The sequence below is a fragment of the Drosophila simulans genome, chromosome 3R (genome assembly GCF_016746395.2).
Source record: "Drosophila simulans strain w501 chromosome 3R, Prin_Dsim_3.1, whole genome shotgun sequence".
NCBI lineage: Eukaryota > Metazoa > Arthropoda > Insecta > Diptera > Drosophilidae > Drosophila > Drosophila simulans.
In genome coordinates, this window is record NC_052523.2 from 19,474,095 (window position 1) to 19,486,317 (window position 12,223).

General features: G+C 42.1%; 3 protein-coding genes across 4 annotated transcripts; 2 read left to right on the forward strand and 1 right to left on the reverse strand.

Moving 5' to 3' along the window:
* Positions 1-8: 8 nt before the first annotated feature.
* LOC6729212 (transcription elongation factor B polypeptide 3) lies at positions 9-3,530 on the forward strand. Its single transcript, XM_002104497.4, has 8 exons — positions 9-424; positions 716-1,303; positions 1,358-1,726; positions 1,782-1,999; positions 2,058-2,152; positions 2,210-2,409; positions 2,470-2,761; positions 2,821-3,530. The coding sequence occupies exons 1-8, from the start codon at positions 344-346 to the stop codon at positions 2,898-2,900; spliced, it is 1,923 nt and encodes a 640-aa protein (XP_002104533.1). The 5' UTR covers positions 9-343; the 3' UTR covers positions 2,901-3,530.
* A 333-nt stretch (positions 3,531-3,863) lies between these two features.
* Positions 3,864-6,631, reverse strand: LOC6729213 (transcription initiation factor TFIID subunit 5). Its single transcript, XM_002104498.4, has 5 exons — positions 6,350-6,631; positions 4,992-6,289; positions 4,618-4,918; positions 4,216-4,562; positions 3,864-4,140 (listed from the first exon to the last, which is right to left on the reverse strand). The coding sequence occupies exons 1-5, from the start codon at positions 6,506-6,508 to the stop codon at positions 4,011-4,013; spliced, it is 2,235 nt and encodes a 744-aa protein (XP_002104534.1). The 5' UTR covers positions 6,509-6,631; the 3' UTR covers positions 3,864-4,010.
* Positions 6,632-6,886: 255 nt separating this feature from the next.
* On the forward strand, positions 6,887-9,164 carry LOC6729214 (peroxisomal membrane protein 11C). 2 transcript variants are annotated; one of them, XM_002104499.4, is made up of 4 exons: positions 6,887-7,082; positions 8,238-8,602; positions 8,663-8,722; positions 8,782-9,164. In XM_002104499.4, the coding sequence occupies exons 1-4, from the start codon at positions 7,014-7,016 to the stop codon at positions 8,987-8,989; spliced, it is 702 nt and encodes a 233-aa protein (XP_002104535.1). In that variant the 5' UTR covers positions 6,887-7,013; the 3' UTR covers positions 8,990-9,164. The 2 variants fall into 2 exon arrangements, with proteins under 2 accessions (XP_002104535.1, XP_016035867.2); XM_016177330.3 differs by lacking the exon at positions 6,887-7,082 and adding an exon at positions 7,421-7,530.
* Positions 9,165-12,223: the final 3,059 nt, after the last annotated feature.

Here is a 12,223-nt window from a genome sequence, read left to right on the forward strand (position 1 = left end):
GACAGCTGTTCGGCCAGTGTTGACAAACGCCACGCAGTCAAAAGCAAATCTCATTTAGTTTCCAACGCTGCTGGCCTGGCAAAAGCAAAAATCGAATGTATTATTATAAAGGCCCGTAATGCTGTTGAAAAGAACTTAAAGCCTCACGACCAGAGGCTTCTCCGCGTGTGTGTGTGCACTTGTGCCTGTGCGTGTGTGTGCCCTAGCGTGCGTGTGTTTACCTGGATTCCCTAAAAAAAAATCAGTAAACTGAAAGTGAAAAAGAAAACGGGAAGAGACGACAAAGTCTGCCTGCGTGCCATTTTTTCATTTCATTTCGCGTGGAATACTTTCGGACGACGCGATGGCCTCCACCAGCAATCTGCTGGACGTGGTGCGCCACTACCAGCGCAGCATTGAGAAGCACGGCGAGGACGAACAACGGGTGAGCTATTCCCTTACCTCGCACCGCCATCGCATCCCTTTTGATCCGCTGCTTACTGCCTTCTTTTCATTTAAGTCCCTCATTTTCCTAACCATGTAATCACCCCTATGTACCTGACCTGGCTGAATTTCCCTTGCTTAACCTTGTGAAATTCGCATACATATGCACGTCCGCCAAGGTCACTTTTCTCGACTTCAAGTCGCTCTTCTTTTCTGCTGACCTTTCACTCACACGGTCTTTTGCTAATCTTTCTTAATCACCTCTTTCGCTACCTGAACTCCCGCCGAGCAGCTGCTGCACTGCATCACCAAGCTGTTCAACCTGCCGATCAAATTCGAGCACCTGCAGGAAACTGGAATTGGCAAGACGGTGAATGCCCTGCGCAAGATCAGCGGGGAAGTTGGCGTAGCGGCCAAGACGCTGGTAACCAAGTGGAAGGCTATGGTGGCGAAGGAGGACCCTTCGATCGCATCTACGCCCACAGCCAGACACAACGAAGAGGACTCAGTCAAGACCAAGTCCAGCGACGAGGATCCCGACCAGGAGAACAAGGGCGGCAACTCATCCAGCGGCGAAGACTTACACACCAGCAAGCACAAGTCAAAGCATGCCAAGGGCTCCAAGCATGAGCGTAGCAGCAGCAGCCGATCTCACTCCAAGAGTAGGTCTGACTCGGATAAGAAGCACAAGAGCACTCGTCACGACAAGTCCAAGGATAGGGATAAAGATCGGGAGGGCCAGAAGGAAACTAAGGAGCACAGAGAAAGGAAGTCAAATGGCGAGCACAAGCCAAAGGATTCCAGCAAATCCAGTAGCAGTCACAAGAGCAGCAAATCCGAGAGCCACAAGAGCGAACACACCAAAAGCAAGCACGAAAAGGTAAGCTTTCCTCTTGATCAAAACTGCTTGATGTCTTTATGCGTTCTTTTTCAGGACAAGACTTCGCACAGCGATTTAAAGGAAGTCAAAGACAAGTCAAGCAAACACAAATCATCGTCCTCCAAGTCATCAAAGCGCTCCCATAGTCCCCCACGCCACGAGGAGGAGTCTCAAAAGGCAAAGATACCCAAAGTTAAGTCGAAATCTGAGGAAGATTCCGCTGATGGTTTTGACTCCAGCATGGGCGCAAATTTTGACGATGTTCTTGGTCTGCTAAACATACCCATAAGTAGCAAGAAGAGCAGCAGCAACAGCAAGAGCAAGTTTGTCGCCAAGCCAACTGCAGCCCCTTCCTCGTCAGCACCTACGACTGCTGGATCATCCAAAGAGGCCCTCTCGACCAGCAGTCGACCGACCTCCAAAGTAATTATTAGATATTCATTTTTATAAGTTGTGGTCACATATGATTATCCTTTAGAAACCCGAACTGTTGGCGTCCACAGCTAAGCTGGAGCCCTTGGATCCAAACATTGCACTAGAACTTCCCACCATATCCAATAACTACAAGCCCTTACCATTAAATCAGACAGTTATGGACGTTGTCTTTAACCAGGGTGGCACACAAAAGGCGCAAGCATCACGATACTTTAATGAGTCAGAAGCTCTAGCGCAGGGCATCTCCTCCAAAACTATGCGGTGAGCTAGAATATGATAATGCTATGCACAAAGTATAACAACTTTCTATACTTTGTAGTACCAAGATCTATTCGGGTGTGAGAACTGGTCAGATCCTGCAGGTCCCTTCCCTTTTTGATCTCTGCATCCGCGTGCTGCAAAAGAACATTGATGGTAAGATCTCACTAATGGTCATATTGAATGTAAATAACCATCTTAATTCTTTTTCAGCACTGGAGTACACGGGTGGCGTTCCGTTTGAGGTCCTACGTCCCGTTTTGGAGCGCGCTACCCCCCAGCAGCTGCTTAACTTTGAGGAGTACAATCCTTATTTGATGGATGACAGTGATGTCCTATGGCAACAACATGTCCAACGTCACTGTCGCAGTCAACGGCGTGAAGAGATGGAAACGTGGCGCGAAATGTTTTTGGTAGCGACGCAGACCCTAAGCTAATGCACAAACTATGCTGACACAAAAATTTCGTTCTAGCGCTGCCAAGAGGAAAAGGATCGCAAACTTAGCATTCTGGCCGAGAGCATTAAGGCATCGCAAAAGATAAGCGAGGCGCCTGTGCGCAAGACGCAATTGGCCTTTGTGGACTCAATGGTGAAGCCGCCGCGCAGTGTGCAGCGCAAGCAAGAGCAATATGGCACCAAGGGCAAGCTCATTGCCACTCCAGCCGCCCGAGTGGCCGCCTTGTCCAGCGTGACTCCAAATGCAGCCAAGGTGGGCGATGCCCGACTACGTGTGCTGGCCGCTGCCAGGGACACGGCCCAAGTGGGTAAGTATTGTAATGATAGTGGTTAAGAATGATAATTACCTATCAATTTTATTGAAAAGGTGCTGGACCAGCGCGATCCAAGAAGGCACCTCTAATGGCGAAGACCTTGCAGTTTATGCGCGGACGTCTTAAACGATAAATGCGTTTACTCATTATAGCTACAATCTTATACTCAACTTCTTCAGCAACAACTTAAGCAGCAGCAGTAGCAGCAAACTCGATCTATCAGGCATTCACGGTGGGATTACCTCCCAACTTTATTGGCAAGGACTTTCAGTTCTGCATAAAGTGACCATGTGATACTAGACCTTCTGCTTCCCAGTGCGCTGTGGAATCAACCTGCTGCTGTCGACATGCGTACGATATGCATGCTATTTATTATTTATTCACGTTCTGCCCTCTTTCATTACGCTGTATAAGTCATTATATTTAAGCCAACAGGATAAAGATAAAGCTTTTGTTGCATCCCGCTGCGTCGTAGACAAGCTCATTTACATAAGTTAAGATATTTGATTATAGTGGTTCAATTGATTCATTGCATGTAACTTACGATCAGAAGGCTGATCACTCCAACACTATTTTAAAAATAAGTTCAATGTTCTTTGTTCAAAAGGGCTGTGCGTATGTCCAAAATCATAGAGGTTCCAAGCTAAATAATTGTATATAAATGTATTTACACAATCCTAAACCTATATGAAACTACCTAAATTATTGAAGAACAGTAAAATGTCTCAATGCATCGCTAATTAAATTCGATCAAAAAATTCTATATTTTTTTGATACCTTTAGATTTATTTAGTTATGCACACTTTTAGGTTTTGGGTAAAATGTTATTATATTAAAAAAAATCACTTCAACTGGTACAATACATAATTGAAATTCGATTACTCTGGACTGTAATGCTCGTCTTATTTTTAATATTTACACATTTTTTAACTTTTATGGAAATTGGTCACTCATTACTTATGCCATGCCACTTCATTTTGAAAGACATTTTTTAGCTGTAGCCGATGCAGGTAAAGGCATTACACTGTAACCAACTCGTTTTTCACAAGAAAGCTAACAGCTTTCAAAGATCAATCTTGTTTAACAACACCACGGATTGTTGAATCGAAAGAATTATTTATATAAAGAATTGTTTCACACGATAGTAACAATAATATTATACAACTTATTACAAATAAATTATTTTCAAACATAAGTCGTCACTAGAAAGTCAAAATTCGGGCTGGACCTTCAACCGTTTTCTTCAAGTGCCGATGCAGTAGAGCGTCTTGCTGGTCCCGTAAAAAACATCGACCAAGCGCTGGCAGGAACTATTGAGAGTAAGCACACGATTCGTTGTAGCCGATGATGAGCTTCCAGCACTACTGTTGTCGCTGTGGAGCAACCAAAAATAAATCATCATTAATATTAACAAATTGCTCCGTTTTTATTCCACAAATATAACTAACCTCATGGGCGATAGTTTCTTTATGTCCCACAATCGCAGTGTACCATCGTTGCACGCTGTGGCCAGGTGCCTATTGTGCGTGCTCCAGGAAAGAGAACTAATGCTCGCCGAGTGATCCTTGAGCTCAGCCAGCTGTGCTCCGGCAGCCAAGTCGAATATCCGCACCTTCGTTTCCTCTCCGGCGGCAGCCAACATCTTTCCATCTGGGCTAAAGGCCAGCTGGGTCACCGCCTGACGGCAGTCGGCAAAGACACGCATCAGTTTGCCGCTGGTTGCACACCATAGGCGAACGGAGTGATCTGCCGATCCCGTGGCTATGTAGTTGCCATTCGGATGGAACGCAACGCACTGTCCAAAAAATATAAATAACTAAAAGTTGTAAGACTTTTTTGGTTAAACAAACCTCAACATCCTGTGTATGGCCGGCATAAATTATGAGCGCATGTTCCTTCTCTAGCGACCAGAGGCGCGCACTCAAATCCTTGGAGCCCGTTACCACGTATTGGCCCACTGGACTCTCGTCCAAGCACCAAATTGGGTAGTTGTGACTTCTGTATATGGCGGCGCAGTGCAGGTTGTGGGCACGCCAGCACCGCATGGTTGCGTCCTTGGACACACTATACATGAGTGGGTAGTGGGCGGAGAAGCGCACATCGGTGACTCCTTTTGTATGACCTCGCAGCTGAAATCCGCCGTATTCGTTGCTAATTAAAAATAACTTTAGTTGATTAAAAATTGAAAAAGAAAACCAATACTAAACCTGGAAGACGAACTTACTAGGAGTTATCAGCATACTTGCAATGTCGGGCCCTGTTGCGTTCCCGTCTCTCCTCCTCAGAGCACTTGATATCCTCATCGCTGCTGTCCTCATCCGCCTCCTCCTCCTCTTCATTCGCGCAATTGTTCAGCTCCCAGGGACACCGCACTTGCGGATAGCGTCTGTAGAAGCTCTTGCCGCGGTAGTTGCTCTGGTTTAACTGCCACAGCTGAACGGCAGAATTGTCGAACCCGGCTAACATGTGGCACTCACTGGGATCCAGATGGGCGGAGGTGAGGCCCCGAGAACGTTCGCTGATTCTGAGAAATCGCGGCAACTCCACCTGAGATTTGAGTATCTGTTCAGTGGCCGATTTAAGGGTGTCCAGGCTGGCGTCTATATTCTGTTGTATTTTGCTAAGCTCTGCAGATTCATCCGGATCTACCTCCTGTTTGATTTCTGTTTCTAGCTTAATGTTTGGCTCCTCGGCGGGTCGTTTTCGGTTCGACTTTTCAGTGAGTGACTTGCTTGGTCTTATGTCTCCGCGGGTATTAAGGGTTACTGCTGGTTTGGAAACAACATCGTCCTCTGCATCCTCACCTTCCAGGTCATCCGTCAAGCCAAGCAGGTGATCCTCACTAAAGGCGCGCTGCTCATTCTCCACTATATGGACATGCAGCCAGGTGTAGAGTAGATTCATAATTAAAACGTGGCCCCGTCGTTGGAGATAAGCGCATATCCTATCAACAACTAGGGCTGTAGTATGTAGTTCGTACTTTGAAGATCGAAAATGGGCCACTGTGTCATCCGACTCTGCTGCCTCGAGCCGTGTGTAGCCACTCAGGATCTGCACCAGGCGCATAAAGTAGTCCAGTTCCGTGTCCCCAGTGTCCTGGGCTTCCTTGGCGAAGCGTATGTTAAAAGTGGTCTCATTGGCCGTAGTGGAGCAGCCGTTGATCTTGGTGGGTGGTGGTGCATCGTACATATCCACGGGGGCCACCAAGTGAGCATATTTACGCAACAGCTCCACAGCGCCACGCGGTTCGCGAGCCTTGAGCAGATCCAAATAGAAGTGGCACAGCATGGGTCCATAAAAGCGCTTCATTTCCAGACGCAGCGGCTCGGCCTGGGCCTCCACGAACTGCGAAAACCGCCCAAACTGCTGGTCCACGGTGTGTTGGTTGTTGGTGATAACCTGGACATTTGAAAAGGTGAAGCTATTGCCACCGTGCAGATCCGTGTCCAGCATTTTGTTGACAGCAAACTGCTGTTTGTTTTGCAGCAACAGAAAATCCGACCGCCGAAATCGTTCGTTGCTCTGCGGGTACGAATATTTGAACACTCTGATGAATTTAAAATTTGGAGATCCTTCACTTACCACATAGTTTTTCTGCTTCAGCAGGAGTCCCACGGCACAGCGTAGCAAATCGTTTTTGGAGGAGGTCTTTTTGCTGCTCGCACTCGACTTGTTGTTATTGCTGTTGCTGTAGACGGGCGATGCAGCATGCGCGTGGTTGCTGGCGCTGGGCAGGCTCATCGTTGCGTGTTAGCCTCGCTGAAACCTGTCTTTGTATGCGTATCCTGATCCCGTCCTGCAGTGCGTCCGATATGCGTTCGATTATAGTGCTGACAGCGGAGATGGGTGTCCTATCGATGTGCATTCATCGATTTTAAGCGGCTGCAACAGCTGTTCTTTCAAAATTGTTTTCGTCAGTGATGGCCATCTGGCTTCTCTTTTAGCTATCACTTTAATAAAACCACTGATATTGAGATATATTAATTTTAAACTTATAATTATATATATAGCTTATATTTATATTATATTTTATTTATATTAATTATGTTTATATTTTTAGCTTTTTTCTTTAACACAGAAGTATTAGCTAGTTCATTTGGCTATTGTCATCACTGATGAAAGTCAGCTGTTTGTGTTGTTGGATTCCCGACCGCGCTCGACAATTTCTTGTGTTTTCGCTGCGGTATCTCAGTTCGAGTTTTTACCTGATATAAAACAGTACCTGGTCTTGAAAAAACGAGCCATTATGGGCAGCACGACAAAGTTTGTGAACGAGTTCTGTGATATTATGGATTCCTATGGCGGGCGAGATAAGGTAACATAAAAGATTGGAAACCCCGCCCGCACAGCCGAGTAAATTTCCAATTAATTGGAAAAACACCTGTTTGTTTACGTTTGCAACCGAGTGTTTTTCCCAATTTGTATGCGCAAATTTAAAAAATGCATCGTGGCATTTTGACTGGTTTCTATTTCCTTTTTGGACTGGTCCATTGAGGGGCTCGCTTGAAATCGAAACTGAACCAACAGGTTTCCATGTTGTTGCTGCGTCGATGGTGGCATTGGTCTGGGGGTCTCGAACAAGGAAGCCAACAGCAGTTTGGACCTTGCCTTACTTCTTTCTGATTCGCAATGGATTATGTGTTTCGCTTTCCGCTTATCAGTCGCAGTTCGGCGGCGATCGAGTCAAGATAATGCTTAATACTATAGCCGGCAAACCCTTAAGCCGCTGCCAGATAAAGCGGATAATTCGTTATGAACGAAAGGTTTGTTTGGACTGCCGCCTACATCAGGAGACACGCGATCCACCCATTTCCACAGCCGCGAGATTATATAGATTATATACAAGGAGTGTATACAGTACAGGGAAAGAGGGGATATTGTATAGTGTAGATACAACATAGATATGTTCTGGTATCTAATAGAAAAATCAAACCTATTGTTCAAAGTTATGTGTATATTTCACATTTATGTATTAGAACAAACAATTTTTTTTTATGCTTGAGATAACAATTTGAAAATATAATTTAATATATTATGTGGCAAATGATGGGTGGGAGGTTCACGACCTTTTGTAAATACTATAGGATATTTACATAAATTAGTCATATAGCGACATTAGTATTTCTCCGAATTGCATAACTAATTCATTGATGACAAAGCAAGCAACCTTAATGGGTAAACAATGAAACCACCCACAACCCATTCCGGCGACAGGACGACCAGGAGCACTCCGTTGGCGGCCATCGCACGAGATGATTGTGGCATTCGTTGTATTCTTTTTATCGCTGATAGTATTTTATCTGTTTGTGACAACCAAGCAATTTCACAAATTGCAGGGCTGACTGGCGATTGGGGTCAGGTAGGAGGCAAAGGTAAACAGCGATGCCAACTCTCGTGATAGAGCAAACACTCGGCTTAACGAATTGCGCAGAACAATTATTACATATATGAAATGAAATACCTATTTCAGGTGATGAAGGCATTGTGCTACAGTGCCAAACTGGTGGCTGGCTACCATGCCAAGCGGAATCCGGATCTAGCCAAGCGATACGCCACCGCCAGCTCCAGGATCTCAGGTGCGAGAGCCACCTTGCGCCTCATCGACGACATACCCATGATCCAATATGCTTTGGAGTATGGCTTGGGCGAGAATGAGCCCGATCGCGTCATGCAAGTGCTGGGAGTGACGGCCAACATCGTGGATTTGCTCTACTATCCCATCGAGAAGGTGTGCTGGCTGGCCGAGCACAAGATTGTGGATGTCAAGAATGCGGATAACTGGGACAATGTCAACTCCATATTCTGGGTGCTTTCGGTGTACCTGAATCTCATGAGGTACAGAAGAATTGTTTAACTCTTCAATTTTGAGTATTCATATTAAATTTTATCTTTTAGGACAATGCGAAATTTTTCACTGAATCAGGAAAAGCTGAACCGAACGAAAAATATAAACGAGTAAGTGGTCGCCAACCGAAAACATACAATAAAAACTAAGAAACCTCAAAAATCCATAGATTGGACGTAAAAACGTTGACCAAGCACCGCCTGGAGATGGTGTCCATCGTTCGGATCTCACTCGACTTTGTGCACGCCGTCAGCACGCTGCCGAAGGGATATTTGTGGGGCGGCAAGCTGTCCACCCTGCAGGTGGGTGCTATTGGCACCATATCCGCTGGCCTGGGCATCTACCAGATCTTTGCCAAGAGAAGACTGAACAAGTAGTCGGCCCGCCGTTGTATTTGCAATCCGTGTACTCGTATTTGTTGAACAGAATTTTAAGCTAGTCGGTAATCGTTTTTGTACGTTGAGTTTTTTGTACGGCACTCGAAAGTGTGTTTAGCTAGTAAGTGATTTAAAGTAGCACAAAATACACGCGCTGAATAATTGTAAAACAGGAGTTTTTGGTCTGTGTGTCCTTTATTATCTGTTACTTCTTTTATTGTGTGTTTTTAGATTCCCATACATGTATATGATGTCAGTTTGTGTATTGTTTGTTAATTCCCTTCGTAGCCAGCAGAATGTTTAACTTAATGTACATATATTGTCAGCCCTCTGGCGAGAGGGTTTATTTACCAGAGTTATTCGTATTATTTGTCGTTCACGCGAACGATTTGTCTTGTCGGTTTAGCAGTCATTGTATACAATGTGTCTTAGGCATATTTAAAATACTCATATGTCTGATATTATACTTGTTATGCATGGTTTCAGTTTAAATATTTGGATTTATAGATTACATGAGGGACCGGTTCAGTTGCTCGGGCAGGAGCCCAAGATCTGACCACTATGGCTTTGGTTAAAAATAACATTTGTTAGTAAATATATTTTCATTGTACATAGTTTATTTGCTTGTTTGTGTCGTCGCAAGCGCATAAATATTAACAATTACTTTTTTTTTAGTTATTATCATTTTTAGTTTGCTCTGCTTGACTGCTTCCATTGGTAAGCTCTTTAGATGTACGAAGTATGAATGAATGTTTATCATTTTATTTTAGCCTTTATGTTTGCTGTTTATGTAACGGGGTTCATTAAAATTCTTGTTATTTTGATATAGATATTTTTGGGATTTATTAATTTTCGATAATATACCTAGCTACATGAGTTTATATACTTTTGTTATTGTTATTAGTATCATTGGATATTCGATCGAAGTTTTGTTCGCTTCACTTACAAAAAAAAGCCTCAAAAAGTTCCCAAAAAGAGTTCATGCACTCAAAATATGTTCAACTTTGTTCCATTTGCTTTTATAGTTGTGTATCTGTCTGTATTCTTTATAACCATAATGCAATTTGAACTCTTGCTCATAACAATATATAATAATTATTTAGTACATAAATAGGTATATATTTATATTTGTATGTATTTATATTGCATGAACAGTGGCCAAAGTTAAGGGATGGGCTACCAAATGTTTGTTCCAACTCTTTTCTACAGTAAAACTGTACGATCTTCCATGTTGGGTATACTGTATATGCTGTAATCCCTCGATATGGTGTACGGTTTTCACATAAAAAAGCAGTCAGGACTTTTGTAGGTGCGTCCAAAAACAAATAACCACCTGTATTAGGTCTTTATGTACCAATTTACGTCTTGCGTTATATATTTATGTATATATTTATTCTTATCGGAAGCTATTTAAAATGGCACTGCAGTAATTTTTGTTTATATTCCTATATAAGGTGGGAAAATCAATTAGTCGGACCCCCGCCAACCCCCTTATATTGGGCGAAAGGACGAGGGCCGTTACTAAATATTCTTCTAAATATCCTTTCCTCTCATCCTCTGCTATAACAGTATACGAATTCGGGGCTCTTAACTCAATTTGGTTGCCCCGCAAGTAATTATTAAAATATATATTTATATGTACGTGTATGTATATAGTATATGTGGTATTTGATTATTGCATTAAAAGCTTAGTATTCCGTTCTGAATTATTATTTAATATTCATTGGTGTATATATATATATGTATATATATATAGGTTGTATAATAGTCTTTTTAAAAACCGTTCTTATTGCATTCTTATGCTTACTCGCTAGTTTTACGCTTAATTTTAACATATTTGCCGGGCAAATATTGTTGGTTTAAAATTCAATTTGCAATGTTCTTGCTAATGTTCCCCCAAAATGTGTCTCACATGTTCGCTTGTGTCTTTGAATACAGTTGACAGTACATCAGTAATACGATAGTAAAAATATCTGGTATAGGGTTTCGAATACGAGTAGTATGGAGTTAGTTTTGAGTACAGAATAGGTTAGTTAATGCGTGCTAAAGATATCGGCATAAGTAAAGATATTCCATCGATAGAACTTTCTCATCATTGATTTGCACCTTAGCTGAGTTTAAAAATAATTACTCTGTATATAGTGTAGAATGGCTTAAAAGTAGATGTATGGATAATCAGATGACTTGCGTCAGTAAAATATGTTTATTTTTGGAAATATATGTACTTGGATTTGGATTGTTAATTATTTTATATATATATATTGTTACCTAAGTTCGCTTTGCATATTTTCTTAATGTTCCATTTTTGTTTTTACTTTGCTAAAATTTAATATTATCGGTTTTGCGTGGGAAGCGTTCGATTTTGGTTCCTTTACATTTCGTTTAAACTTTATTTTCTTGTGTTTCTTCACATATTGAATTTAATCTTTGATACATTTGTTTAATCTCCCTAATCTGCTCTTTAGTTTTAGTTTTATTTCGATAGGAAAAAAACTGTAATTTTAAATAAATCGAAAAGCCAGTATGGAAAAGTTTAAAACTGTTTGCCTCACACATGCCTGTGTTAATTTAAAATTCACGTTATCTTTGGCTCTTAAGCTTGTAAAAGCGTTAAAAACGTTAAAGTAAAACTGTGTAACATACGATCGAGATTGGGTCGCCAATTAATTCTTGCCGAAATAGCCTTAAAAAGTTCCATTTAAAAGTCGCCCTGTTTGGGCGTATCTTCATTTGTTCATTTGTTTGCTTAATAAAAATATGGTAAATTTTATAGTTATTTAAAATTGTTCACGAATATGTACGCGTGTGTGTGTATATTTGTGTGCTAGTGTAGGTATTTAAGTGTATGTATGTATGTATTTGAAATGTGTGAGCATGATTTTTGCGAGCTAAAAACACTTTGTTTCCAATAGGTTTTAAACGTTTTGCTGGTTCTATCAATAAAATATTGTTACTGCTTTATCAACACCCACCTAATAAACATTAAGGCTAAAAAATGTGAATCTATCCAATGAGTGAGAAGTGAAATAAGGTCTTCTTTTGCTGTTGCAGTTGGAGCATTTATGTTTTCCCTATCAAGGTAAGTCTTACGATTACTAATAATTCAGCTAAAGCACCATTTTATCTGTATAATCTATACAGCTTTTCTAGCTTAGGTTAAGATATTTCCCCCCTCATCCATAACTTGTCTTTAAAATATATGTGGTTCATATTGGGATCTGTGGAGCTTATGTT